General features: G+C 41.4%; 1 protein-coding gene across 1 annotated transcript in view; it reads right to left on the minus strand.

The window, feature by feature from the left end:
• Positions 1-24,511, minus strand: part of LOC143101679 (alpha-tectorin-like) — a 42,050-nt gene extending 17,539 nt beyond the window's left edge. Inside the window, exons 1-3 of the mRNA XM_076264808.1 lie at positions 24,397-24,511; positions 17,963-18,084; positions 17,539-17,814 (exon numbers count right to left, since the gene is read on the minus strand). Coding sequence (XP_076120923.1) covers positions 17,539-17,814; positions 17,963-18,084; positions 24,397-24,496 — 498 coding nt within the window. The 5' untranslated portion in view covers positions 24,497-24,511. The remainder of the gene's footprint in view (positions 1-17,538; positions 17,815-17,962; positions 18,085-24,396) is intronic.
• Between the last annotated feature and the right edge of the window lie 2,949 nt (positions 24,512-27,460).

Genomic DNA, 27,460 nt, shown 5'->3' on the forward strand with positions numbered 1-27,460 from the left:
CTATCAAAAACAAAGGTCATTTTTGGATGGATGGATTTTTTGTGAATGTTTCTTCTTCTACATAAGATTTTAGACATCTTTAGTTCATGTAATACTTTATTGTCAATGCACAAATTAAGTAACAGTAGTCTGAAACGTTATTGTTAATGCACAAATTAAGTAACAGTAGTCTGAAACGAAATGCTGTTTTACATCTAGTGGTGCAAATAACTGACATGTCCAAATGGGCCTTGATGAAATGCGTCGCTAGACTGTTCATTTTAACGGGCCAGAGTTGAAGAGCTGTTGTACGTTATTGTTCGTGCAAATATAGGCTGATTCATGTTCCCTTGCATTGTGTAACTGAGGTCCATGGCTAGTCTGGCTTTCACCAGACCAACCTCAATCTTTTAAGAAATCAAAAAATAACTAGACTGCATTTCCGGCGGGAACTGCGAAAGTGTGCTTGCCATGGTCCGGTCACCAACGTGAGCAGACAGTGACATACGCTATGCTGAACCTGGCTTGATCCAAGCATTCTAACAGTGCCTTTCAGTGTTGGAGCAGTGGCAATACCTCAAAAGCTCTATTCAACTATTGCCTTGCGGGGTGAATGCGGTTCGTTGGCTTTTACCTGTGGCCTGCCTTCGAATTTAGCTTCTATGACTAAAATCAAATCAATAAAATAAAACAACAGCAGTGATTGGCTGCAAAAATAAATAATGTCACGCGTCTTGCACCTCTCAAACTGGGCTATCAGGTAACCTAGAGAAAATTTTGAAATTATGAAATATGACTAAGGCATTAAAATGCTGCTTGTTTGTCAGGATACTTTTTCACTGATTTATTTTAGAAATATGAGTTATGAGTGTGAATGTTATATATTCCATCCCCTAATTCTGTTTTACTGGTTTATTTGACAAATAATCTATATGGATTTGCTCTATAAAGACCTTATGTCTGTTTGGGATTGTTTTGAGAGCCTATTGATGTATCTCAGAATAAAGGAATGTCCACAACATTAGTGATGGGTTTTTTTTTTGTGTGTGAATGTATTTTACTTAACTCATTGAATGTAGCTGGATACTCATGAACGCATGTCTCTAATAGCCACAATAGGAGTAATTTTAGCAACACCGTATTTTGTGTGGCCCATAACGACCCAGTGGATCATGAAAATGTGCCAAAATTCACATTGCTTGCTTGTTGTTGGTACATTAATCCCATTCAGATTGCCACTTATCTGAGATGTAAGAGTTCAATATAGGTTTAAGGTCTGGGGCAGGGATTTGACATTCTGTGACTTCTTCATTGAGGGCTTGCTTAGCAGCACTGTCCGCTTTCTCATTTCCCCTCAGACCAGTGTTTCTCAAACTTTTTTTCTGGGGACCCACTTTTTAAAAATGACAGACTATCGCGACCCACTCGTGACTGGTAGTTAACAAACTTCCTATAGAAAGCTGTTAGCTTTCCTAAGCTATATAAGGTATAAGGAACCAATGAGATAGACAACAAATGTTATGTTATTGTGTAGCTTAGTACCCTGGGAGTGAGACAGCTACTTTTTGAGTCACTCCTTAGAGCAGTGGTTCTCAAACGTTTTCTTTCATTCCCCACTTTGATCAAGGGGGCATTCTCGAGCCCCACCTGTCCCTCATCGCTCTAAGAAAGTGGTAGGTCAAGCTTAAAATTGTCAAATTTATTGAAATAATGACAAGTTCTAAATATATCCTCTTCAACAGAGTTAAAATCAGCTGGTGCTGCAGATATAATAATAAATAAATAAATACATAATAACACACATATTTCTGTTTTCCAGCAACATATTAGGAAGCATAGGCCATTTTACAGCATTGTACAATATATTCAATGAAATACCAACATGCTGCATTAAATGGATCAATAATCCAGTCATAGGCTACTGAGCACTGCTGGTTGGGAAATATTTTTGAAATAAACTTTGCAGGGATGTGATATAGGCCTACTGTTTAACACATGGGATCACAAGAGTGGCTCCCGAATCAGACGTTTCAGCGATTTCGCTCAGAAATCTCAAAGGCATAATACTGTCGCGATCGAGGCGCCTGTCCCATACCTCAAGTTTTTTTGGTGAATGCAGTAATCTTATTTGCTAGGTGAGGTAGGTGCTTGTCTTTGCCTTGTAACTGGACATTTAACTCATGTATCGCTAAGATATATCAAATATATCGCTAAGATAGGCCAGCTTCGTCAAGAAATGTTCATTAGTGAACGTGCTTGCAGATTCAAACATGCGCGCTTCCTCCAAGAAGAGGCGACTCGGAGCTCAAACACGCGCGACAGCACTTTACCTCGGGAAAGCCACCTTGCCTCGCTGTGAAACAGTACAGCCTTTTGGTCAGCTACCATCTCTTCGCAAAGTGCGGAGAATAGACGCGCTTTTAAGGGCCGGGTTTTGATGAAATTCATCACTCTCACAACAACGTTCAAAATCTCATGTAGGTCAGGACTAACTAAGATGCCTTGACACGAGCGCTTCCCTATTAATAACACAGTGCGTCCATTGCGCATCGGGTGCTACCTGGGCCTACAAATAAAAAATAAAATGAAATAAAACTCCTGTTTTTCAAGTCAGTTCGCGCCCCACCTGGCATGTCTCCGCGACCCAGTTGTGGGTCGCGACCCACAGTTTGAGAAACGCTGCCTCAGACCAACATGGCCTGGGACCCAGCAAAAAACTACACTGCACATAGCTGTATGTTATGTACATATCTGTTATATATTTGTCATATTGAATATCCATATTTATTCTGTTTTATTATATTCTGTTAATACACTGCATATATCTATATTATTATTTCTACTATTATAATGTTACTACTACATACATTATTTCTACTTATTGTTTGAGATAACTGCTAATACACTGCACAAGTAAACATATTTATATTTAATTCATATTACTCTAAACCACCTTCTGTAAATCAACTGTATACTACTGTCTACATTGCACTATATTTCTTGACCTGTCTCTGTATATTTCATCACCTTTCTATACTTTGCATCACATTGTATGCATACTGTAGCTACATGAATCACAGCTAAGATCCTTGGTTGCTATGAAGGCCAGTCGTTCTAAATGGATGGTTGCTATGGCCAAAGGCCAGTTATCTCTGCCGTTGTCAAGCGGGCATATCCTAACTATCTTATTTTAAACATCTCTATTTTACTTAGCCTACTTCACTTCCATACAGTGACTCCTATTAAGAAGTGGCCACTTAATTCGCGCTTACCGTGATTCACGCAGCAACATTATTAAATTAATCTGTCACCATATGCCTATCATGCCAACGTTTGCAAAGAGGAGAATCTTTTAATTTGATTCACAATGAAACGTTACATTTAATGTACATGTAAACAATGAGTAGGCTAGTTTTGGTTGTTGTTGGCGGTGTTACTGCATCCCTTAGTTATGCCTACAATGCAAAATTGTTCCCTCGTGATTGTTAGACGCATTTCAAAACATCGCGACGTGAAATGCCACCACAAAATATTGTTTGTGAATCGGTCTTATTAGGAGTCCTCGCTTAAGCCGTCACAGACTCAGGCGCTACTTTTAGGGCTAAAATGCTTCCTGAATTACTCTTAGTAAAAAAAAATCCTAAAGTTACGAGTGACGAAGTTACGAGTACAAGCATCTCAAATCAAATGAACATGGCATTACGCTAAGCAACATAAATCCCAATTAGCAACATACATCTCCTCCCTATCTAGCCACACAAGAAATGAATGATAGTTAATCTCTGTTTAGCATGCTTCTCCGCTTAGCATTCTAATAACAGAAGGGGCACATTTATGTTGACCACTACAACATGACTCATGTCTGTAACTCTATAAAACACTTACTTTCATAAAGGACACACACCATCCAGCACAGTTCTACACATGGAAACCGATATTTTGGGCACTTGTTTGGCCACGAACTCGTCACTCTGAAACTGGACTACTGTAGGCTGCACCCAGGGTTGCTAGGGGCAACATCAAATAAACGAAATGAGTGTCTTTCAGTATTAAATGTGTACACGTGTACAGTCCAGAGGAGGCTTCTATAAGACTACAGTTGAAGCAGTGCTTCACCAAAGAAAAGTAAAAAACAAAACACAAAAAAAATCTTATAATAATCCCAATTATACTCCTTTGAAACAGAAATACAGTCACTAACACGAACTGTTTTCCTGAAATCTATTCTGTGAGAGACAACAGCGCCATCAGTCACCCGCGGTGGAACAGAGAATTACAGTGAATCAGACTGCTTCACCAACTTTTCGTTTTGCTTCACTACCATAGATATCTTTCCCCATTGACTTCAATGTAAATCGAGTGAAACCCCAGGCGGCTCGTGGATTTTTTCCGTTTCAATTGATCCTTATGGCAGATAAGTCCCACCCGTGAAGCAGTGACCGATTGGGCAGAATTTCACACTTCCTGCCGTTGAATATGATTGACGCAACACTCTGGCTAATCACTGTCTCCAGCCTGCTTGCCATCACTTTTCAGTTGCTTTCAGTGACCTCACTAGAGTTTCATTATAAATTGTGTAACTCATTCACATAGTTTGTTTTACATTCATTTTGTAAGGTACATCGGATTTTTTTCTGTGTAGGGGAGAACGTTTTATTTAGAAGTATTGTGTGTAGCTCTGTGTTTTCTAACATCAGCTAGGTGGAAAGCTTGCTAGCGGTCTCCCCACAGCTAACGTTAGTGACTCGCTAAGTCCTAGCAAGATGGATTCGACGGAAGTTTCAGGCGATGAACATCGTTGACCGCAATTTACAGGATTCTTTACAGTTTTTTGAAATGAGGACCTATGAGTGACTGCAGAGGGGAGACCAAGAGACTTTCTGTGAAATTAACACAGTTCGTGGGTGCTACGGTAAGGATAAACTTGTTCCAAGTAGGCTATGCATTAGAAAGTGCAGCTTCTCAACGTAGCCATCCTGTAAGTTCACTGATGTGTTATGATAACATTAGCCTATGTTATGGATGTGTTATAACGTCTTGGCTTCCCATTTTAAATCCTCAATTTTGTCAAAGACAATTCAGAACAATCTACTTGAAGCTAAATTTCAACTACAATTTAAAAACGAAATAGACACGGATTGATTCAGAAAAACTTTCTAGGATTATAAAGTGTATCAGGAGGCAAATGTCAAATGAATTTGACATTGCTTATGGGGCATAATTAGTAGCTTAGAATAGGGCCTATTGGAAGGTTGTTGTTTCAAGATGTGGACATCAACAACTTGGCATTAATAGGCTACACTGCAAAAACTGCTTATCTAATACAGTCTAACCAAGTGTTATTCATCTTATATCAAGATCAGAAAATATAGTTGGTATTGTTTTCAGTATATAGAGACTTACCTAGTCACTAATTAGTGCTAAAGTGGAGATGCTCATTTTTGGGGGCATGGCCATAGATAGCCTAGTCTTTGCAAGCAATATGTCTAACAAAAATATGCAAACTTATAATAATAATAATAATACATAAACCTTGTTTACTGTCTTGTCCAGTCTTAGGCCTGCTACACCCCATTTGTGGCCTGTACTTTGAGATGGTGGTAAACAGGTCTTGATTTCTCAACAAATTACTCTGAGCTCTGACTGATCAAACAACATAGCTTTTGTTTATGCCATTGCAGACAGTTCAATGTCATCATGTGTCTCATACATTCAACCTCACCAACTTTGGTGTGTTAGGCGCAATGCTCGTTTCCGGGGGCGGGGGGTGGGTGGGGGGGGGGGTCATAATTTCATAACTGCTTCACTAGAAAAAAATACCACCAGCCGCCACTGGTGTACACGAATGGATGTGTGTGGTTTGCAATTACAATAAACAAGAAATAACATTTCCAATCATTTCCCATTATAAATTACATAATATTTGCACCTTCCTTTCTTGTGAAGCTCACATAATTCTAATGATGTCACCGTATGTATGTGAAATGTAATACAATGTTGCCACCTAGTGTTCAGATGTATTTAACATTAACGTGACATGTCCGGTTTGTACTGTCGTCAAATCCATGCTTTGAGGAAAACAATGTTTTTATCATAGTTTCCTCTTCAGTGAGCGATTACCTGGTCGTTTTTGTAACAGAGATGGTTGTTTATTGCCCCTAGGTTTACAGAAACACCTATTCATATTAATACGTATGGAAATCAAGTTAACGCTGCCGACCACTGTTTGTCTATTACATGGCCCAGAATGCCTTGCATGTCTTTACAACAAAACAACCCAGTAAAACCTAATTTCCCGTAAACATATGAATTTGCATACTTGTACAATTTTTAATAATACTCTCCCATCATGATATTTAACAATAAGGAAAATTTTTGTTGTTCACATCACATAATTCTAATGATGTCACCGTATGTATGTGAAATGTAATACAACGTTGCCACCTAGTGTTCAGATGTATTTAACATTAACGTGACATGTCCGGTTTGAACTGTCGTCAAATCCATGCTTTGAGGAAAACAATGTTTTTATCATAGTTTCCTCTTCAGTGAGCGATTACCTGGTCGTTTTTGTAACAGAGATGGTTGTTTATTGCCCCTAGGTTTACAGAAACACCTATTCATATTAATACGTATGGAAATCAAGTTAACGCTGCCGACCACTGTTTGTCTATTACATGGCCCAGAATGCCTTGCATGTCTTTACAACAAAACAACCCAGTAAAACCTAATTTCCCGTAAACATATGAATTTGCATACTTGTACAATTTTTAATAATACTCTCTCATCATGATATTTAACAATAAGGAAAATTTTTATTTGAATACCGTCAATGTGAAAACAACTCTATTATGTAAGCTATATATAGCTACTGTTCTCCTTACTATTTCAGTTTGTAAGTCCGTACTATCCCATGGCAGAGCAAGGATTTCATGATTGGGCAAGGTTGCCCGGAGACATTGAGCATACTTGGAAGGCATTGTGATAAAAGGTGAATGGTGCAAAGGTGAATGGTGAGAGTTACCAAATACCTGTAGGTGGTTTGCCAAATGATGGAAACTTTTGGAATATTTCTTTTTTTTTTTTAGCTTATGCACCCTCACACTGGAGTCCCCAGTTCATATACAAAATTTGGTATCGATATGTGACAGTGTTCCTGAGATATGGACAACTTCCTGTTTCGGAGCTTCGCCGCTGATTTCGTTTGGCTGTGACGGGCAAACGCTTTCGAAAATCAAAAATCCTTCCGCTAACTTTTGTGAGGCTTGGTCCAAGGATAATGTACGTCAAGTTTCGTGGCGTTCGGACCAAATTTGTGACCTGTGAAAATTTAGTTTTGCTTTCTATTCAATCCAATATGGCGGACGAACGACACGCCCACCTGACGTCATCTTCGCGACCAACTTACACCGGTACTGACCGGACGTTTTAAAGTTGGAACGGTGTCTCTGTCTCAAAGGGCCTAGGCACTAGAGCTGACAAAAAATTAGGGAGACGGGAAAAATAATAAAACTTAAGAAGAACAATAAGTGTGCTGCTTTGCAAGCACACTTAAATAGCGGGCAGATCAGGCTGGGTTCACCAAGCCTAGTCCATAGGCACCCGATATTGTTCACGCTCTGGCTATTCTAAATGCAAAAATGCATCAGGGAGTTATGACAAAACTGTAACTAACAAACTAGATCCTAATAGAAAGCTGTTAGCTTCCCTAAGCTACAGGTAGGCTTATAAGGTAGGCCTATTTACAACATAAATTGTCAATAGGCTATGCTGGCGACACAAATAAAATCTCCTTTGGAAACCAATGGCTTACGCCTTACAGTATCAAGCGGACTTAAACTGCCATTTCGTGGCGAAAAGTTGTAATAAAATTCACGCAGCTCCATGAGTCAAGGAAAGCGCGAATGAAGTAGCCACTTCTAAATGGGACCCACTACACAGTAGCTTAAGGTTTGTTGCTAAAGCAGCCATAATGAAATGAAGGTGTCATTGTTTGGATACTTCTCACACACATGCTTTTTAATTTCACAGACTACAACTACCAAGCTGGAATCAAAGCACATCGATTCCCCTCTCACACCCTGCACGCACTTAAAACAAAATAAACAGGCGTCTCAGTCTCACGCATGTATAGGCAAAACTGTATCAGACCGGTGTAACGTTGGTAAATCTTCCATTGCACAGAATGATTTTTATAGCAAATGCAACAAATGACAGTCGAAAGATACAATTACAGTGCTGCTATCAATTTGCTTGGTATAACCGCATTTATAGTTTTCTACAAATGCAATCAATCAAATTGGCCTCCATCACTCAACCAACGCTAACGGTAACATTACCTACAGGTCCTTATTGATATTATAAGATTAACGTACCTGCAGTAAAAACCAAGCATGTCCGATAAACATCCATTTATTTCGGCTTCAAGAAGAAATGGGAATTACATTTCGTGTGATCATCATCCTATCCTTATTAGACGTTCTATGCGGTAAACTATAGTCCTTGTAGGAAGCGTCCATTGTTATTCCAACCCACGATTAACTTCCAACAAAATTACGTCTCACTGCAACGATGCGCCATCTAGTGGACAAACGACTACTTATCGCCAATACTGGAAATGCAGCTATGATGATGATGATATATTTTGGCTTTCTTTTAATCCTACTGAATTTGTAATTATGTATCGCCCGTTCTAATACCGATAGTATGTGGGTGCCTGTGTGTGTGTACATGTGTATATGTGTGCACCGCCATCTACAGGCCAATGAGTGTACAGTCACTAAATGTACACATAATCTATTTTTTTAAGACCCCCCCATGGATGAAATTCTATGAAACTTGGCATACCCCCAGAGAATGCCAGGTCAATCATACAAATAAAATTTGGTGCAGTTCTGAACATCTTAACTGAAGATAGGGGCGATTAAAGCAGAATAATATTGCATTTTCATTTTTTACCGGTAGGGGTGCAAATCATAAATGAGTGATTATGGGCCAGATTGATGTGGGCCCTTGAGACCAACATACCATAAAAGATTCTTCATCCTCGGTGCCACGGTTCAGGTAGTTATTTAGGAAAAACTGCTTTTTTGCGGTTCGGGGGGCCCAGCACGGGGGGGGGGGGAGTGGACCCCGGGGACGAAACAAAATTTTTCCGTAAAAGTCTAGTGGGGCTACATACCCACCAAATTTCATGTGTCCCAGTGGTTCGGTGTCCCGGGTATCGTTGACCAAAATTTCAGGAAGTAGATGACGGGGAAAAAAAAAAAAAAAACTTTGACAATCCCTATATGACCGCTTCGCTAGCTTCGCTAGCGGCGGTCATAATTATCTTTTTAAAATGTATTTATTGTACACCTGCACTATACCACCATGGACCACACACACTTCCAGCTCTTCATTTGCCAGTCTTTTATTACTCCATTTGACTTCTGACTAGAGGTTTGCTGGTAATTTAATTGACACAAGGGGCAGTGTGCATCATACGTGTTCCACAGCAACAATAACACTGGGCTGCCCGCAGATGCACCTGCCTGTTAATCAGCTTAATATACTCGGATATATATATACACCAATTAATTGGTCTACCTGACAAACATCCACTTTATTTTATTCACGGCTGTATTATTGCAATTCCCTTTATCTAGGCCTCCCCCTGTCCAGGGGCGATTCTAGATCTAGAGCTTTGCTGGGGCACAGGCTCCCAACTCCCAATACATTAAAAAAAAAAAAAAAAAAAAATGTGGCGCAATATGAAATAAATGGCTAGCCTACGGGTAGGCTACAAGCTTCAAAATCATTATTGTCACTGTCATACTGTAGGACCAGCACTCTCTCCCTAAATTTTTGTAAGAACCACTATCCAGCAACATCCAAACACATAGGCATAAGTAGGCCTATACTCACTGCATGAATTTAATAGGCTTTCCTACTAACACAAGGGAAAGCTTATTTTTTAGTCAAAATTGAGATATACTTCCCTCCCAGGCAAGGGTCCTATAGTCATCCTGGCAATACTGCAGTTCTTTGTAGCTTAAATAGCCTACGAAAGCCTTCATATTGACTTTTGGTGATAATTTCCAAATGTAGCCTATAATCTACACAGAGTTTGTGTAGATTATTATGACCGCCGCACAGCGAAGCGGCGGTCATATAGGTTTAGTCAGATTTTTTTTTTTTTTCTTTCTTTTTTTTTTTTCGCATGTCCAAATTTCCATCAATGATTCCCGGGACACTGAAAGACCGGGGTAGACGAAACTTGGAACCATCGTTTTTCGTTTTGATCTGTAGCCCCCCCGCTGGACTGCACCCCCCGAAAGGAGGGTAGGGCAGACACAGTTTTCTGTGAATATCTCGAGAACCGTAAGGTGTAGGAGGACCATTTTTTTTGTATGTTGATCTCAAGGGGCCATGTCAACCCATTCCATAACCACTCATTTCATGTATAGCGCCACCTAGTTAAACACAAAAAAGTAAAAATGAGGTGTTGTAATCGCAGATATCTGTGACCTAACATAGTCAAAACTGCACAAAATTGGAAGTGTAGGATCATTATGACACCCTCTGAATGCACGCCAAGTTTCGTGGAATTCCGTTCATGGGGGGCCACACAATAAATTAATTTATGTTACTATACACCAACTGGCCTGTAGGTGGCCGGAGACAGTTTTCTCTGAATATCTCGAGAACCGTAGGGCCTAGGAGGTCCACCTTTTTTTGTATGTTGGTCTTAAGGGGGCATATCAACCCATCCCATTACCACTTATTTCATGTATAGCGCCACCTAGTTAAAAAATTAAAAAGCAAAAAATTAGGTGTTTTCATAATCACAATATCTCTGGCTGACATGGTCAAAACTGCATGAAATTGAAAGGATCATTATGACACCCTCCGAATGCATGCCACGTTTTGTGAACTTTCGTTCATGGGGGGCCTTACAATAAAATAATTTATGTGTACATTTAGTGACCGTACACCAACAAGGATTCCCGGGACACTGAAAGACCGGGGTACACGAAACTTGGTGGGCATGTAACCCCACATGGATAGCATGGAAGCGTCGTTTTTCGTTTTGATCTGTAGCCCCCCCGCTGTACTGGACCCCCCGAAAGGAGTGTAGGGCAGACACAGTTTTCTGTGAATATCTTGAGAACCGTATGGCCTAGGATGACCAATTTTTTCCGTATGTTTGCCTCCAGGGGTCATGTTAACCCATTCCATGTGCACACATGTGCATAAACAGATACACACGCACACACATACATTCACAGTAATCATACGTATGACACATACTCACACAGTAGACATATGTACACATGCATGCACATGTACAAACACACATACGCAGGCAAACACACAAGCACGCACGCACACACACACACACACACACACACACACACACACACACACACCCACACACATAAACATAAACGTGTACACGCACACATGCACACAATTCAAGAATTTCTTCTTTTTCAAGAATTATGAACAGGCAAGATGGGGGTGGGGTTGTATAAAATGAATTTTACATGTGGAATCTATGAACTAATCATGTTTTGGTACTTGTTGTCTAGCAGATACCAGTGAGAATTCAATGTGGCTAATGCAATTTACTGAGACAGAATCATATAGGCCTTTCAGCGTGATTTATTTTTGTGGAAAAAATGTGCTGGACTGGGCGGCGGTCATATTTTGTACCGCTCTGCGGTACATCTAGTTATAGACTACATTTGCAAATGCAGCAAACTTATTTAAGTTTGCCATTAAACCATTGATCAAATCACAGCACTGGCACTTTTACATAAATATTAATGTTACCGTTAATGTGGGCAATTATCATACCTCCCTCATCCTTCTCATCTCTCCTCACTGTTCCTCTCCTTCTGCCTCTGTTCAGGAAGAATTTTCTGATGTCCATCTCTGAATAGTTTATCAGAAGGCTATGTTTAGTTTTACAGTAGGACAACTTCACAAACAGTATAGGCTACTTTTACTAGACTCTCTCTACACTATACGTAAATCATTATTAATTGTCTGCATGTGTGCATGCAGCCTACCCATGGTGTGAGTGTGTGTGTCAGGGAGAGAGCACAAGCTGGTAAACTGTTGCTAAATTTAGGCTACAAATTTGACGCTAAGCATTGAAAAACAGATACTAATTATGTGGGCAACATTCTCTAACATCGATCTTCATTGGTTGTTGCGTTCAATCTTAACCAGCTACAGAGGTGCTATTTCCTGATTGGCTATTATGGCCCCTTTCTTTTTTTCCTTGTTTGTTTTTTATTGGCTGGTAAGTGACAGGCTCGAGTCATGACTAAAGCAGGCACGGAGATGCGCTCATGAATGCCGTTTCCAGCGAGAGCAGCGCTAGAATTTTACTGGGGCACTGGAGACTTTTACTAAGGCACGTGCCCCAGTGAATAAGGTCTAGTGACGCCCCTGCCCCTGTCCCTGCAAAATCATCTTCAGATGGTCCAAAATGCAGCTGCTAGACTGCTGACCGGTACCAGAGACTTTCTAATGAGGAGACACAGCACTCAAAAAATCCTCCATAGAAATGCATGGGGCTAGGCCGTTGTCTACACATATCCCACCCCTTCCTCGGCAAAACGTCGACATGTGAACAGAGGTGGGCGAAGTACTCAATTTCAGTACTTAAGTCAAAGTACAGATACTACTGGTCAAATGTTACTCCGATACAAGTAAAAGTTGCATATTCAAAATTGTACTTAAGTGAAAGTACCGAAGTACTTGATTTTAAAAATATTTTATTAAAGTACAATTTGAAATTACATGTGTAAGGTTTAACACTTAAATGCATGCCCCTGACTAGCTTGTATAAGCTGCAGAATAAGGGATTATAGAATGTTACAGAATGAAGAAACCCAACTGACAGAAAGAAAATGTTATTCTATAGAGATAAACATATTTTCTATCAAACTGGCTTGACATGAAAGCAACATTCAAGCAACTTTACATCACAGGTCCAACAGTGGCTCATGGTTTCTGAGGGCAAGTAAGGTAGGTGTGTATGCAGTGATGTGGTTTACTTTCGGCAAACAAAGCACGCATTTAAAACGATAGGAATCGTTCATCCGTTCAGTAAACTTAAACATTTTGTCGAGATACGGCCATGGGTGCGAGTACTCGACAGGGCATCCGCCTTCATCTCCGTCTCCGTCTACCTCCATCTTGCTGTCAATTTAGGAATAGAGAACGGTTAGACGTTGAACTTGGTTTTATAGCCTAGCGCACAGATGTGACGCAACCCTGATTAGTGATAGGCTGTCACCTGCGAACAAACCATCACATTTTAGAAGAGAGGGGAGGGGGGACAGAGTTTCGATATAGGCTAGACCTAGTTTATTGAAAGTTAAAAGTAACGAGAGCCTTAACAGAAATGTAGTGAAGTTAAAAGTACGATTTTTGTCATTCATATGTAGTGAAGTGAAAGTGGAAGTATTTTTTTAAAAATTAACTCAAGTGAAGTACAAATACTCAAAATCTGTACATAAGTACAGTACTTAACCTTCTAATCGCCATGTCGCAATATTGCGACAAGCGTCATTACTGAATAAAACAGACGATAGACGCGAGTACAGTGTAAAATCTCATTTGTACTCTTGACCACTAGTTGGCAGACACCCAGAGCTTCGATTCAAGCTCAACCTTTTTTTTCAAAGTTTTCAGGAAGCATGTGAAAACACGCGAGAAACACACGAAGAAGACGTGCATTTCCTCCATAACGCGGAAGCGATGCGGGCCATAGTTTTGCACAAATTGAAGCAGAAATACACCAAATGTTGAAAAAAAAATTCACGTGTGATGAAGTCTTGGATCTGTTATTCACCTATTATGATTCTGAAGGAGAATATCTGCCTTTTGGAGAATATGATCGATCGTCTATTGACTGATAGTCACGGTGCGTCTGTGAATGGAGGTACGTCTTTGCGACAGTGTCCACTAAGCATACCATGCTTATTTCGACCGATTTCGACCCTCTGCCCAACATAGCTGGAGGTACCAGTGACAATAGTGATGACAGTGTCCGTAATGGACGTGGTATAGACAGCAGGGGTTGTAAAAATAGGGCTCTGAAGAACTACAGTCACCCGCGATATGGAACTGATTTGACCAGGCTACTTTATTGTAGGCTATAGTAGGCTAGCATAGGGTTTGTGATTATAGTAATAGTTTACTATTGTTGGTTTACATGTGACTGTATTCCTGTTCATTTGTTATGTCGGTGAAATGACAAAAAAAGAAAGAAAAACTGCTCAAATATGTTCAACATCTAGTATTTACTGAAATGTGCATAATTCACGGTGGTTATCATCCAGTGACGTCATAATATGCAAATTAGATGAGTAAATTTACCCCCTTCATAAACTTCTGTTCATACTAAATGATTTTCACATTTACAGTAGGACTTTATCTCTGACCACTTGCAAGCCATGGCCTTTTGAAATTTTTATGTACAAATCCAATTTATTCTTTTTAAACCCTGGCGGCTAAAGGGTTAAGTAAATGTACTTCGTTACTGCCCACCTCTGCATGTGAATACATTGAGCCAATCATGTGGTGTGATGTGAATACATTGAGCCAATCATATGGTGTGTTGTGAAGACATCGTGCCATTCATGTGTTGTGAACTCGCCGCTGGAGCAAGATTGGTGTCGTGAAGCCTTGCGCACGCACATTTCTGCCGAATAGGATGCCCGATGAGTGCCCAAAAAGCGTTGCAATATGGCCGCCGAGTGGAGGGACTTGCCTAAAAGGACTTTGCCGGTACTAAGAAACGTGACCACATTATTCCAGTCCTGGCTTCCTTGTGTAGCAGGCAGACCTTGTCTGCTTGCTTGCTTTTTCCTCCTGGCCTCTCCCTGGCTCTCTGCTAATGAGTGGGTGGGGCCAATCATTCAATTAGGCCAACCATGCACTACTTAAGGAGCTCTACAGCAAGGAGCTCGTTAGGTTCCACTGGTTGTCCCTTGTTTGAGGACTGGGGTCTACCGACCGTCAGGTATGTTGCTGCCCTAATGTTGTACACTAACCATGTGCTTGGTGTAGCTAAACTCCATTTCTCTATAGCCCTGTAGATGGATGGATATGCTGTCTAGTGATGGGTAAATGAAGCCTCGAGCGCTACTCGGCACATTTCCCTACTGTGTCGAGTAATGTGCCGAAGCTTCGAAACATGGAAGACAAGGTTTGCATAAATTATCGCAGAAATTATCTGTTTGTCTCAATTCAATACAATAAAATACGATTAGGCAGCATAAACTCGTCACATGAAGATTGGTGTTTCCGCGGAGGCGTGAAATCATGTGTTATCCCAGTCAATGATCCAATCGGTCTCCCATCCACTTAACAACCGCAGTAGACACTACTTAGCTTCTGGACCAGGACGAAGTATTATCAACCTCAACACGCTATGGACAAGAGTGAAAAGGAAACGACCAGGCGCCTAATTAAACCAAATCCTATATGGCCCGACATGTTTTGACGTTTCATGAATCAAACTTTCAATAAAAGGAAAATATTATGTCAGCCATTATTGTTAGGCCTACATAGAAATGATTAGCCTGTATTGCTTTTAAATTACATGATTGAAGTTGAGACAAGATTGCAACACAGACACGTTTTAATGTCATTGTTCTAAATGGCAAAGCTTTATAGGCCTAGGCTATTTCTTCTTTATTTCTATGTGCATTATATTATGGATTATGGACATTTTCTGGAAAGAAAGGAACGTAAATTCCCAAACAGAGAAAGCATATATGGGCTATCCATAATTCGCCTGACTCTTGCAATACAACACAACTCATTCCGACACTAGAGCGGATGCCCTGGTTCGCGCAATTCAAAGCCTTTGAATCAGATTCCGAGCAGTCACGTGGGTGTGTGTCCCAAACAAAGCTTCAGACGTCACACTCACAAACCGAGGCCTCGTTTGTCATCAGTCACGTGATTTTTATGGAAACGAAACAAGCCTCAAACCGGGGCTTCATCTGGCACGCAACTTTCTGCTCGATACAAGCTCCGAAGCCTCGCTTCATTGGGCAAATCACTAATGCTGTCCTCATCTGTTGTCATTGGGAAAATTGGTATAGAGAAGAGTATGGGTATGTATAGCTTTAAAATAAATGTGGATGTTTTGGGAAATGGTATCAGGTTTGATGTACGTTTTGTTTGTCTTCCAGGTAACACAGCCTTTCCATCCGCGTTGTACTAAGCGTAGGTCGTGCTGCTGTCTTGTCTTAGTTTTGTTTTGTTTCTGTTTAGCTTTGCTTGCACTTGGCAACTGTCTGCATTGTACTTGTACCCTTTTGTTTTACTTTACTTTATTATCTTAGTTACCCAGTGTCTGTCTATTCCATAGAGTCTGGGGGCAACAACTTTTAACTGTTTGTTAATTTGGCAGGCAGGGTTCTCGCTGACGGGAGGCTAGTCAGTCACCTAGTGGTGGTGCAGTGAAGATGCACATTTTGGTGTGAATTATCAAAATGTTTGCTGTGGTCTGTGGTGTTACTATTTGATCTTTCTTGCTGTGCGTGTGCATCTGTGTGGGCTCTAGGGCACATTATCAGTAGTCTGCCTCCCCCAGGTAAGCTCCTGCCTTGCTCATTTTGCTCCATCGTGCCTCCCCTATGGAACCAGTCTGTTAGTTATGATGATTTTTAAAACAGAAGTACATCAAGAAAACATAATAAATATTGTTCTACTTTCCTAACCCAGACTAGTCTTTATGTCTTTTTGCAGCTACTCCCATTTCCTTTTCCCTGGCTTCTATTAAATAAACTTGGTCATGTTTTCACTGGAATTCACGTCTCTGCCTCGTGTATACGAACCTGTGTGCAATGGTGCAATTATGTGTTCTCTTAACTCATTCCCTGGGTGCTAGGCCCAGGGTGGCGTAGTCTGGCTACAGTGATTGGCTGTTAGTGCCATCCCCCAAAAACCTCGCCCTGCTACATTTGCATTGGCTTCCTGTTAATTTTAGATTCCAGTTCAAGGTCCTTTTGATTGTTTTTAAAGCTCTTAATGGGTAGGCCCCTAGTTACATCACTGACCTCATCCATCTACACCCGAGTCCCCAGGTCTCTCAGATCCGCAGACAAAGCTCTCCTCCACGTGCCCCGGTCACGGCTCAAACAAAAGGGTGACAGACTGAGCCTTTGCAGATACAGCGACACGGCTGTGGAACCAATTGCCCCTGGACATTAAAAATGCTCCTTCTATCTTTGCTTTTAAGTCTAGGCTCAAAACCCACCTTGGCTTTCCCAGCTTCCTAACCCTCTGTCTGTTCCCATATATGTAACTCTGTTCATGTCTCCTGCTGTTGTTGCTGTTGATCTGTGTCTGTCTGCTGTTGTAGATCTCTTACTGTATTTATTTGTTTACTTAATTTTATTTTATTTGTTTTATTTTGTACTGCACTTTGGTCAGTGAAAGCGGTGTTCAAATGTGTTTTTATAAATACATTTTCCTAACTATTTTATACACATGTACACACCCAATTACACTTGGTGTATGAGTATAATTTTAGTGACCTACTGTGTCATTTTGCCAGTATGGCACTCTGTCCCATGTTGCAACAAAGACCCAGGAGGCGGAGAAGATCATTCCAGGGAAGTACTGGTTAATGTCTGTAGTGGCTTGCTGTAGGACACTGCCGTTGGTGTACTGTCGGTAGGATATGATGCCTCTCCATCTGTTGTCCATGTCTGTCCAGAACGGGGCAATTATATCTCGGTTCCCATATCCCGGGAATTGGTAAGGATACCATCTGTGCCATGAACTGTCAAAGGTGAGGTCACCATTGTTATTTACCTGCAACAAAATTGTGTGGTTTTACCTCATATTTCTTAATTTTTCTTATGTTCTACATCATACAGTACTGAAGACATCAAAACTATGACGTAACACATACAGTATGTGCTTACAGATAGCCCATAAAAAAGCTTTTGTGTCTACCCACAAATGTCTGGCTGTATGTCACTCCAAAAAATGTAAATGGTTGAAGCAGTTTGATCGGAGGGGAACTCCCATCAAGTGCACGGTTGTTCACGTTGTCTCCAAGTCCATAGGGATAGAATATATCTGTAAGGGTGACATTTTGTAAATTGCATGCTAGAATAAAAACCTTCACTTCAAAACATTTTTCATATGGCACTGCTCTTGTTTGCGTGCCTGCCCTATCCCCACCTCCCAGCCTCCCAGTCTCTCCACCTCTGCATCCTGGTGACACCCAACGACCTAAACCATCACCACCTCACGCCCAATGACCTAAACCAGGGGTGGGCAACTAATTTCCCCAAGGGGCCACATGACAAACTGGGACTGTTGAGGAGGGCCGGACCCAAAATACCGAACTCGAAATCTGAACTCAATTCTGTTCTATTCTGTTCTTGTATAACATTAAGTAAATCATATGGTTTTGTTTACTAGTCGTAAGAACAGATGAAAATGTGAGGGAGACAAAGGAAAAACAGCAATATTTAATCTATGTCCAATATTTAATCCTCATTCTCGAAAATGATTTTTTGACATTGACATTTTTTTCAGTTTTCAAAGACTGATATAAAAAAGTACTACAATATCTATATAATTAGGCTAGGTCATGAAAATGTGAAGGAGTCAGTACAACCGATAGGCCTGTGCCACCATTTCATCAACACTCGGCAATATTTCATCATTAAATCATTACCATCATTAAATTAACTCTATGCAGAATTAGACTACGAAAATGTGGAGCAGACAATAGTAGGCTGTCATTAGTTAATCAACATGCACAAAGAAAACTATTTTAAAAATGTAGGCTATGTTTTTGCTTTAACTTTATGCACATAACTGTGATTGGTCAACTCGCTCTGTGTGTTGAGCCGGCTGCTTCAAGCAACCTGTGGGTAGTAGCATCACTAGTTCGCTAACATAAGCTTTGCAAATAAACTCAGACATATTTTGGTTACAATTACGGGGTTATCCGATTATAAACTGTCTATCTGCCAGTAACGTTTTGAAATGAACACTTCGTATCGTCAACGAGCAGCAGTAGGAGTTCGTTGTAACAACCTTTGCGGTGGTGAGCGACGCAGACATAAGAGACACAAAACTTTGAAAGGTTTACGCCGACATAAAGGCAACTGCATTGTGTCGACGCAGAAGCATAAATTCACCAGCACATCAGTGAGGGTGTTTACGTCGTATGCATCCACGCACAAATGTATGGGCGTACAAATAGCAGTCGCTTTCAAAATAAAAACAACGATATTGATTTGCATGCATTATCTCTATGCTAGGCTCTTGACTATTGTTCTTTCACGGACCTTACGCGGGCCGGTCAGGGAAAGCCCACGGGCCGGATGTGGCCCGCGGGCCGTATGTTGCCCATGTATGACCTAAACCATCACCACCTCACGCCCTGCCCCCACCTGACGCCTCCTTGCTTGTGCCTGCTGAGGCGTCCACGACTCTGGCAGCCTTGACAGGGACATCAAGGAGGTGGTCATCCCCAAGCCCCCACCCCCACAACCCCTCAATACCAGTGCAACACTCACCTCCACCATCACAGGCTATCGTACCCCCACCATCACTGGATATTGCACCCCTACCCCACACGGCGATCACGAACAATGAGGCTACTCAAGGCCTGTGCTGCTGAGCTGGGGGAGCCACTGAAGCACATCTTCAATCTAAGTCTACACCTTGGAAAAGTTCCAAAACTGTGGAAAACATCATGTCTCACCCCTGTCCCTAAAAAGCCACATCCTAGTGAGCTTAATGACTACAGACCTGTCGCTCTAACATCACATGTGATGAAGACAATGGAGCGACTCGTCTTAGGTATGCTCAGACCCCAGGTACGCCATGCACTAGACCCGTTACAGTTTGCATACCAGGAGAAAGTGGGCGTGGACGATGCAATCACTTATCTTTTACACAGGACACATTCTCACCTGGACAAGGGGAAAAGTGCTGTGAGAATTCTTTGATTTCTCAAGTGCTTTTAACACCATCCAACCCCTCAGACTGGGAGACAAGCTCTTGCAGATGGGTGTGGACGCTCACCTGGTAATCTGGATCACAGATTACCTGACGGAGCGACCACAGTTCGTCAGACTGAAGAACTGTCTCTCTGACACTGTGATCAGCAGCACCAGAGCGCCACAGGGAACTGTGCTCTCTCCAGTCCTGTTCACCTTGTACACATCTGACTTCTGCTACAACACTGAGTCATGCCACATGCAGAAGTTTTCTGACGATACTGCAATTGTGGGGTGTATCAGGAACGGGCAGGAGGAGGAGTATAGGAGCCTGGTGGAGGACTTTGTGCAATGGTGCAAACTCAATCATCTCCAACTCAACACTTCAAAGACCAAGGAGATGGTGGTGGATTTCCGCAGGTCTAAGCCCACTCTGCTACCAGTCTCCATTGATGGGGTCAATGTCGAGGTGGTAAGCACCTACAAGTACCTGGGTCTCCACTTGGACAATAAATTGGACTGGTCAGCCAACACTGACGCACTCTACAAGAAAGGGCAGAGCAGGCTGTACTTCCTGAGGAGGCTGCTCTCCTTCAATGTGTGCAGCAAAATGTTCTACCAATGTATGCAGCAAGATGTTCTACCATCAGATGTTCTACCAGTCTGTTGTTGCCAGCGTCCTCTTCTATGCAGTGGTATGTTGGGGAGGAAGCACAAAGAAGAAGGATGCGGGGCGACTTGACAGGCTGGTAAGGAAAGCTGGCTCTGTAGTGGGAGCTGAACTGGAGTGCATCACTTCAATATCTGACAAAAGGACCCTGAACAAACTGATCAACATATTGGACAATGAGTGTCATCCACTCCACAGCACTATTGTTAAGCAGAAGAGCCTGATCAGCTGGAGACTTCGCTCACTGCCTTGCACAACAGACAGACTGAGGAAGTAATTCATCCCCAGGGCCATTGAACTGTTCAATGCATCACTTAAGGGAAGAGGAGAAATAGACTTATCTGCATAGTCTGTCTGCCTCTTCACCACCTCCATGTCTTGAACTGTCTGTCCACTAGCCACTTTACCATTGTCTTCTGCCTCACTGTTTGCGTGCTTTATTAGCACATATGCACAACCCCTCCCTCCATGCCACAGCCGAACTGTGACCACACTTATACCCTCCCCTCAGGTTAAGAGTCTGGGTGTCATCCTTGACAGCACACTATCCTTTCAAGCCCACAGCAATAATATCACTCGGTCTGCTTACTTCCACCTACGTAATATCAATCGCCTCCGCCCCTCCCTAACCCCCCACACTGCTGCCATTCTTGTTCACAGTCTCGTCACTTCCCGTCTTGATTACTGCAACTCTCTCCTTTTCGGCCTCCCCCACAAATCCCTCCATAAACTTCAACTAGTCCAGAATTCAGCTGCCCGCATCATAACTCGAACCCCCTCCATTCACCACATCACTCCTGTCCTCCATCAGCTCCACTGGCTCCCGGTTCAGTTCCGCATCCAATTTAAAGTCCTCCTGTTTACTTTCAAGGCCATTCACAACCTCGCCCCTCCATATTTGCCTGATCTCCTCCATGTTCCCACTCCCTCCCGCTCTCTAAGATCCTCTTCCTCCATACACCTGTCTGTCCCCACTGCCAGTCTTACCACCACGGGGAGCAAAGCATTCAGCCGCTCTGCTCCCCGTCTCTGGAATTCACTACCACCCCAACTCAGAAACATTGATTCATTCCCCCATTTCAAATCACAACTCAAAACACATCTTTTTAAAACTGTTTATTCCATATGATGTTATTTTTGTTTGTTTGTTTTGTTTCTGTTTTTGTCTTTTCTTGCTTGTTTTTTTTAAATATTTTATATTTGTATGTACGGTGTCCTTGAGTGCCAAGAAAGGCGCCTTTAAATAAAATACATTATTATTATTATACCTTTCTTAATATAGTTTATTATACATAGATATATAGACTTTATTATTGCACTGTTTGACTTACTCATTTGCACCATCACCATGACACTCATTCACAAAGAGCACCTTACCTTATGCACAAAGGACCACAGGCTTAGTCCCTGCTTTAGTCATTGCAAGTGCACCTGATTGAAGTTTTATTTAGTATAATTTGTATTTTAGTATATTTAGTATATTCTTTATCTTCTACAGTTATTGCTTAGTTGTGTTTTTTATATTATATACTTTAATTACTTTTTCTGCTGTTAGTGAATGTGTGTGTGTATGTCTGTATGCTACTGATAGCAATAATTTTAGTTGTGTTTCAAGACTAGTTTTAGCCATGTGGCCCCTCTTGGCATTAAATAAAGACACCCTCCCCTCCCCCAATGAAATGCTAATGTACTGGTTCCAAGGGCTATCAGATCCACAAGACAAAGGATGTTACCTTGCTATACTGAATCCATGTGTCATGAAATGTAAATATATTCATGTTTGGTATCATTGTAATAGTCTCAGTACAAGGATTGTAATGATTGTGAGAATGTTTGGAACATTCTATAAGTGATATTTCTGATATATAAGATATCTCTCCTCATGCTATTCAGATAGGAGTGAAGTAGGTGTGTGAGTAGGTGTGTCTGGTGCCAAGTGGAGAACCAACCAAGTGGGATTGTTTTGCCGCCAAATTCTTCCTTTGTTTAACCCATACAAAAGTGATTGACTTGCATTGTAAGAAGAAGAAGAAGAAGAAAGATGGAGAACTGAAGAAGAGAGGGAGAGGTTGATCCAACAGAGGCCATGGCCGCTGTGCCATGGCCTAGCCTACATAGACCATAGACCATTGTTTACCCTCTCTGCTTGTAACAGAATAAACCTGATTCCTGAGTGTTCCTGGAGGTTGCCAGTCTAAGTTAATATTAAGTAATTATTCACCACAATTACTTTCACTACTGTGGCCTTGAATTTAGGGATCAATAAAGTATCTATCTATCTATCTATCTATATCTGTTTTGTTACAGCTGTTAATCTGATTTGTCATAACAGTTAATCAGTGGTAAGTACTGTAAGTGCTAATGTCTGATTCACACCAGACACACTGACGAAGGCCATCAGGCCGAAACGTTTGTCAATTAACCCCTGTGCTAAAATGAATTAAAAGCAAGAAAAGACTTTTTGGAGTGCGACCATTTGTTATTTTCTATGATTCACACCAGACCAATACTCTCTTGAGAATTAATTCAATTCATTTTCGATTTCCCAGGGTCATCACCTATGGTTCCCAACTTCCTCAACCCCAAATGAGGGACACTTCACTTCAAATGTGGGAATATAATTATATGAATTATATATAATTCAAATGGTAATAACGACAAAGTAATTTTGTTTTTATTTGATACATTTCTTAAGAAATACTACCGATTTGATGCTGTTTAACTCCAGCTCCATTCAAATATAGCCTATGGCTATTCCACAAACTGTAACATTGTTTGTGCCACATTTAGGCACAATATTAGCTATGATAAGTATATTAAGGTGGTATAAACAACCTTCATTCCTGTGGAAATAGAAGCATGTAATGATGCTAGCTAGATATTTTCTGTTTACAATTAGAAGTGAATTATGAACCTGGTTCATACCTAGATATCTGAGTGGAAAGTGTTACAATTGGCATAGCCTATGTGCTTCATGTAAATGGCACAGTGTGAGATGCGCGTGGTAGCGGGGGGACTGGACACTTTGTTCCAGGTGCGTTTACAGTAGCCTACTATTGACAAGTTAACAAGGCCGATGAGCTGTGATTGAAAATCGGGACTGGAGCTGTCCCTGACGGGACAAATGCACATTTTACCTTTGTGGCAAAGGCTGATTAAAACTAATTGTTGAAATAAATTCTTTTGTGTATCATTTTTACATAACATTTGCCATTGCTAATGACATACACAGTAATTTAGCATACTTTTTTCAATTCAAGCTAAAATGTAAGAGTCTATAATTAGGCTATACTGAGCCTGATCTATTTGTACCAGAGATTTTCTTACCTTTTAGAAAAATGTCACCTGGGGTAAAACCCCTGCAACCCTGGTTTTCCTTTGTATAGCTCACAGCATTTTCATTTACAGTACATGTTAAAGCCTCCCCTAGAATTAGGAGGAGGGGGTTATGGGGGGACGACTGCCAAGCAAGGCCCATGTCAATTTCTGACAATTCGTGGCAGTTTTCGGCGTTGCCTGCAAATTGCCGTGAACAGCCAATAACCTGAACTTCCACGACAATCTACAGTGCCTCATACTGACGAAAATCACACTTTTCATGCAGTGACATCTGTAATACAGTACACTTACAGAATACAGTACACATCTGTAATACAGTACAGTACAGTACTTGCACCGAGCGTTGAGAGAGTAAACAAGTGAGTGATAAACTGCCTCCTTCGTTATCATTTTACAGAAATATTATAGCATTATACATACCAGGTGGCATATATATGGTGCTTGTCATAAGTGATGTTGTATTCGGTGGAGATGTTGCAATCGTTGTTGATATTGCTGCTGTTGATACTGATGTGGTCATTGCTTCAGTTGTTGGTGTTTCCTCTGTAGATGTTGCTGTAGTTAGTGTCGTACTTGATGGAGATGTTGTAGTTGTTGATGGAGATGTTGCAGTCGTTGATGATATTTCTGCAGTTGATACAGAAGTAGCTGTTGTCTATAAATCCATAGTAACACACATATTATCATCTAATGTTGTGATAGACCTTTGTATCAACTTGTGTTCTATTGGATATAACCAGTTTTAAACTTCCATTTGACCTTTAGCAAGCCAGAAAGGGGAAGATTTTATTGGGGAAAGGTTCCAATGGGGGCTGACATAGAAGCAAGGGGGGGGGGGGGGGTGAGGGTGTGTTTGTGTGTGTGTTTTAATGTACAGAAGCACATACAGTATACAATCCATCTGATCAATAAGTATGTGCCTGGACTCAATTTTATACACTGACCATTTTTTCACACATTAATTTCTAATGGCCGGTCATTTGACTGGAAATACACATGGGTGTTCTAAAGTTAAATAAAACACTCAAATTTGTTTTGTGTGTCCAGATGCCCTGTGTTAACAAAGTCAAGAAGCCTCATGATAGTCAGAATAAGTTAACAATATTTTTTTAGAGAGAATAATTGTCAATCGGTCACATTTGACCGTGAAAACAACAGGATAAGTGTTCAGTTTGATTAGGAGAGCCCATTAGGAGAGCTTTGCCCTGTGAATTGTTGTTGAAGGAATAGTTCCTTCTTATTTTAAACAGGCAAGGTTACAGTATGTCTAAAAAATGTACACTTCATACAATTGATGAAGAACTAGAGACCCGTCTCCCTTCTTCCTTTCTTGTTGGCTTTGGAGGAAGTGTTCTTCAAGCAAGTCTATGACTTCCTGTATCAGAACAAACTGCTAGACCGTATGCAGTCTGGAAAGAGTGGTCATTGTACTGAAAATGCTCTGTCTGTGACTGAAGCATTGAGAGTAGCTAATGTAACGTATGTTGTGTTTAACCTGCGTGGTTCAGTCCTGCACACGCCCGGACTCAAACCCCTAAAACAGCAACACCTCAAATCAGGAGTCTGCTCAGTCATCAGTATTACAGTAATTCTACTAGACTTACCTGCAGCCTTTGATATAAACCATGACATTCTCCTTTCTACACTGTCTGAACTGGGAATTTCTGGGAAAGAAATGATCATGACCTCACCACAGGTGTGCCTTAAGGATCAGTATTAGGGCACTATTTACACCTCTTCCTTGGGTGAGACCATTCGCTCCCATGGATTTGACTATCACTGCTATGCGGACGACTTTACCTGTCTTTACCACCTGAGGACTGTTTCCCATCATTTCTGCATGCCTGATATTTCAGTCTGGATGACAGGCCGACATCCAGGGATGGATTACTGCACGGGCCTATCGGGCCCAGGCCCAGGGGCCCAAGGGGTCAGAGAGCCCTGAAGCCCAAGCCTTTGCATGAAATCATTGCCTCAATAAACACATCAGGATGTAGGCTATGAATCTGATTGAATTTAGTTTTGGCCATCCCCAAAATGCACCAGAATACAGGAAATCGCATCCCCCCGAAAGTTCATAATCCGTCCATGCCGACACCTTCAACTTAATCTCTTAAAAACTGAGCGTTTGGTGTCTCAAGCTAAACGAGCTATTCCCCAACAGGTTAACATCCAGCTTGACTCCTCTTCACTGACCCCAACTAGTTTGGCATGTAACTTTGGCGTCATAATTGATGACCGACTTAATTTCTTTGAGCATGTAACCTGAATTGCAGAATCATGTTGGTTTATCCTTTACAACATTAGGAAGATTAGACCTTATCTGATACAAGATTCCACACAACTTCTTGTGCAGGCTATGGTTATCTCCAAACTGGACTATTGTATTTCACTGTTAGCTGGCCTGCCTGATTGTGTAGTAAGAGATCATTGCTGCAAATGATTCAGAATGCTCCAGCACGCCTGGTCTTCAATCAGCCAAAGAGGACACATGTAACTCCTCTCCTAGTTACTCTACATTGGCTCCCTATAATAGACCTTGGCCTCTACTGTAGGACACTTACTAGATCTGCTATACGGCTATCTCAATTCTATGATCCAGCTGAACATCCCCAACCACTCACTGCGGTCATCTGATGAGTAGCCCATTGCTCTCCGTTCCTGTGATAGTTTAGGCCCAAAAATCCCCATTTTGGAGATATTATTATGACCACCGCGCAGCGAAGCGGCGGTCATATAGGTTTAGTCAGATTTGTTTTTTTTGTTTTTTCTTTTTCGCATGCCCAAATTTCCGTCAATGATTCCCGGGACACTGAAAGACCGGGGTACACGAAACTTGGTGGGCATGTAACCCCACATGGATAGCATGGAACCGTCGTTTTTCGTTTTGATCTGTAGCCCCCCCGCTGGACTGGACCCCCCGAAAGGAGGGTAGGGCAGACACAGTTCTCTGTGAATATCTTGAGAACTGTAGGGCCTAGGATGACCATTTTTTTCCGTATGTTTGCCTCCAGGGGTCATGTTAACCCATTTTATGTGCACACATGTGCACAAACAGATACACACACACACACATACATTCACAGTAATCATACGTATGACACATACTCACACAGTAGACATATGTCTGTTTACATGTGAAATCTATGCACTAATCATGTTTTGGTACTTGTTGTCTAGCAGATACCAGTGAGAATTGAGTGTGGATAATGCAATTTAGTGAGACAGTTAGAATCATATAGGCCTTTCAGCGTGATTTATTTTTGTGGAAAAAATGTGCTGGACTGGGCGGCGGTCATATTTTGTACCGCTTTGCGGTACATCTAGTTGAATTTATATTGAGTTTTTGGGAAAATGTCTAAATGCCATATGTTTTAATCTGTTTAAATTAAAGGTGCTCTAAGCGATGCCGCATGTTTTTTAGGCTAAAACATTTTGTCACTTACTGCAAACATCACCTAACCAACCGCTAGCTGTCTGTGTC

Source organism: Alosa pseudoharengus, unplaced genomic scaffold, assembly GCF_046254945.1.
Source record: "Alosa pseudoharengus isolate Yale_2024_CS ecotype anadromous, Long Island Sound unplaced genomic scaffold, YU_APseudo_1.1 YU_APseudo_1.1_scf_4, whole genome shotgun sequence".
NCBI lineage: Eukaryota > Metazoa > Chordata > Actinopteri > Clupeiformes > Clupeidae > Alosa > Alosa pseudoharengus.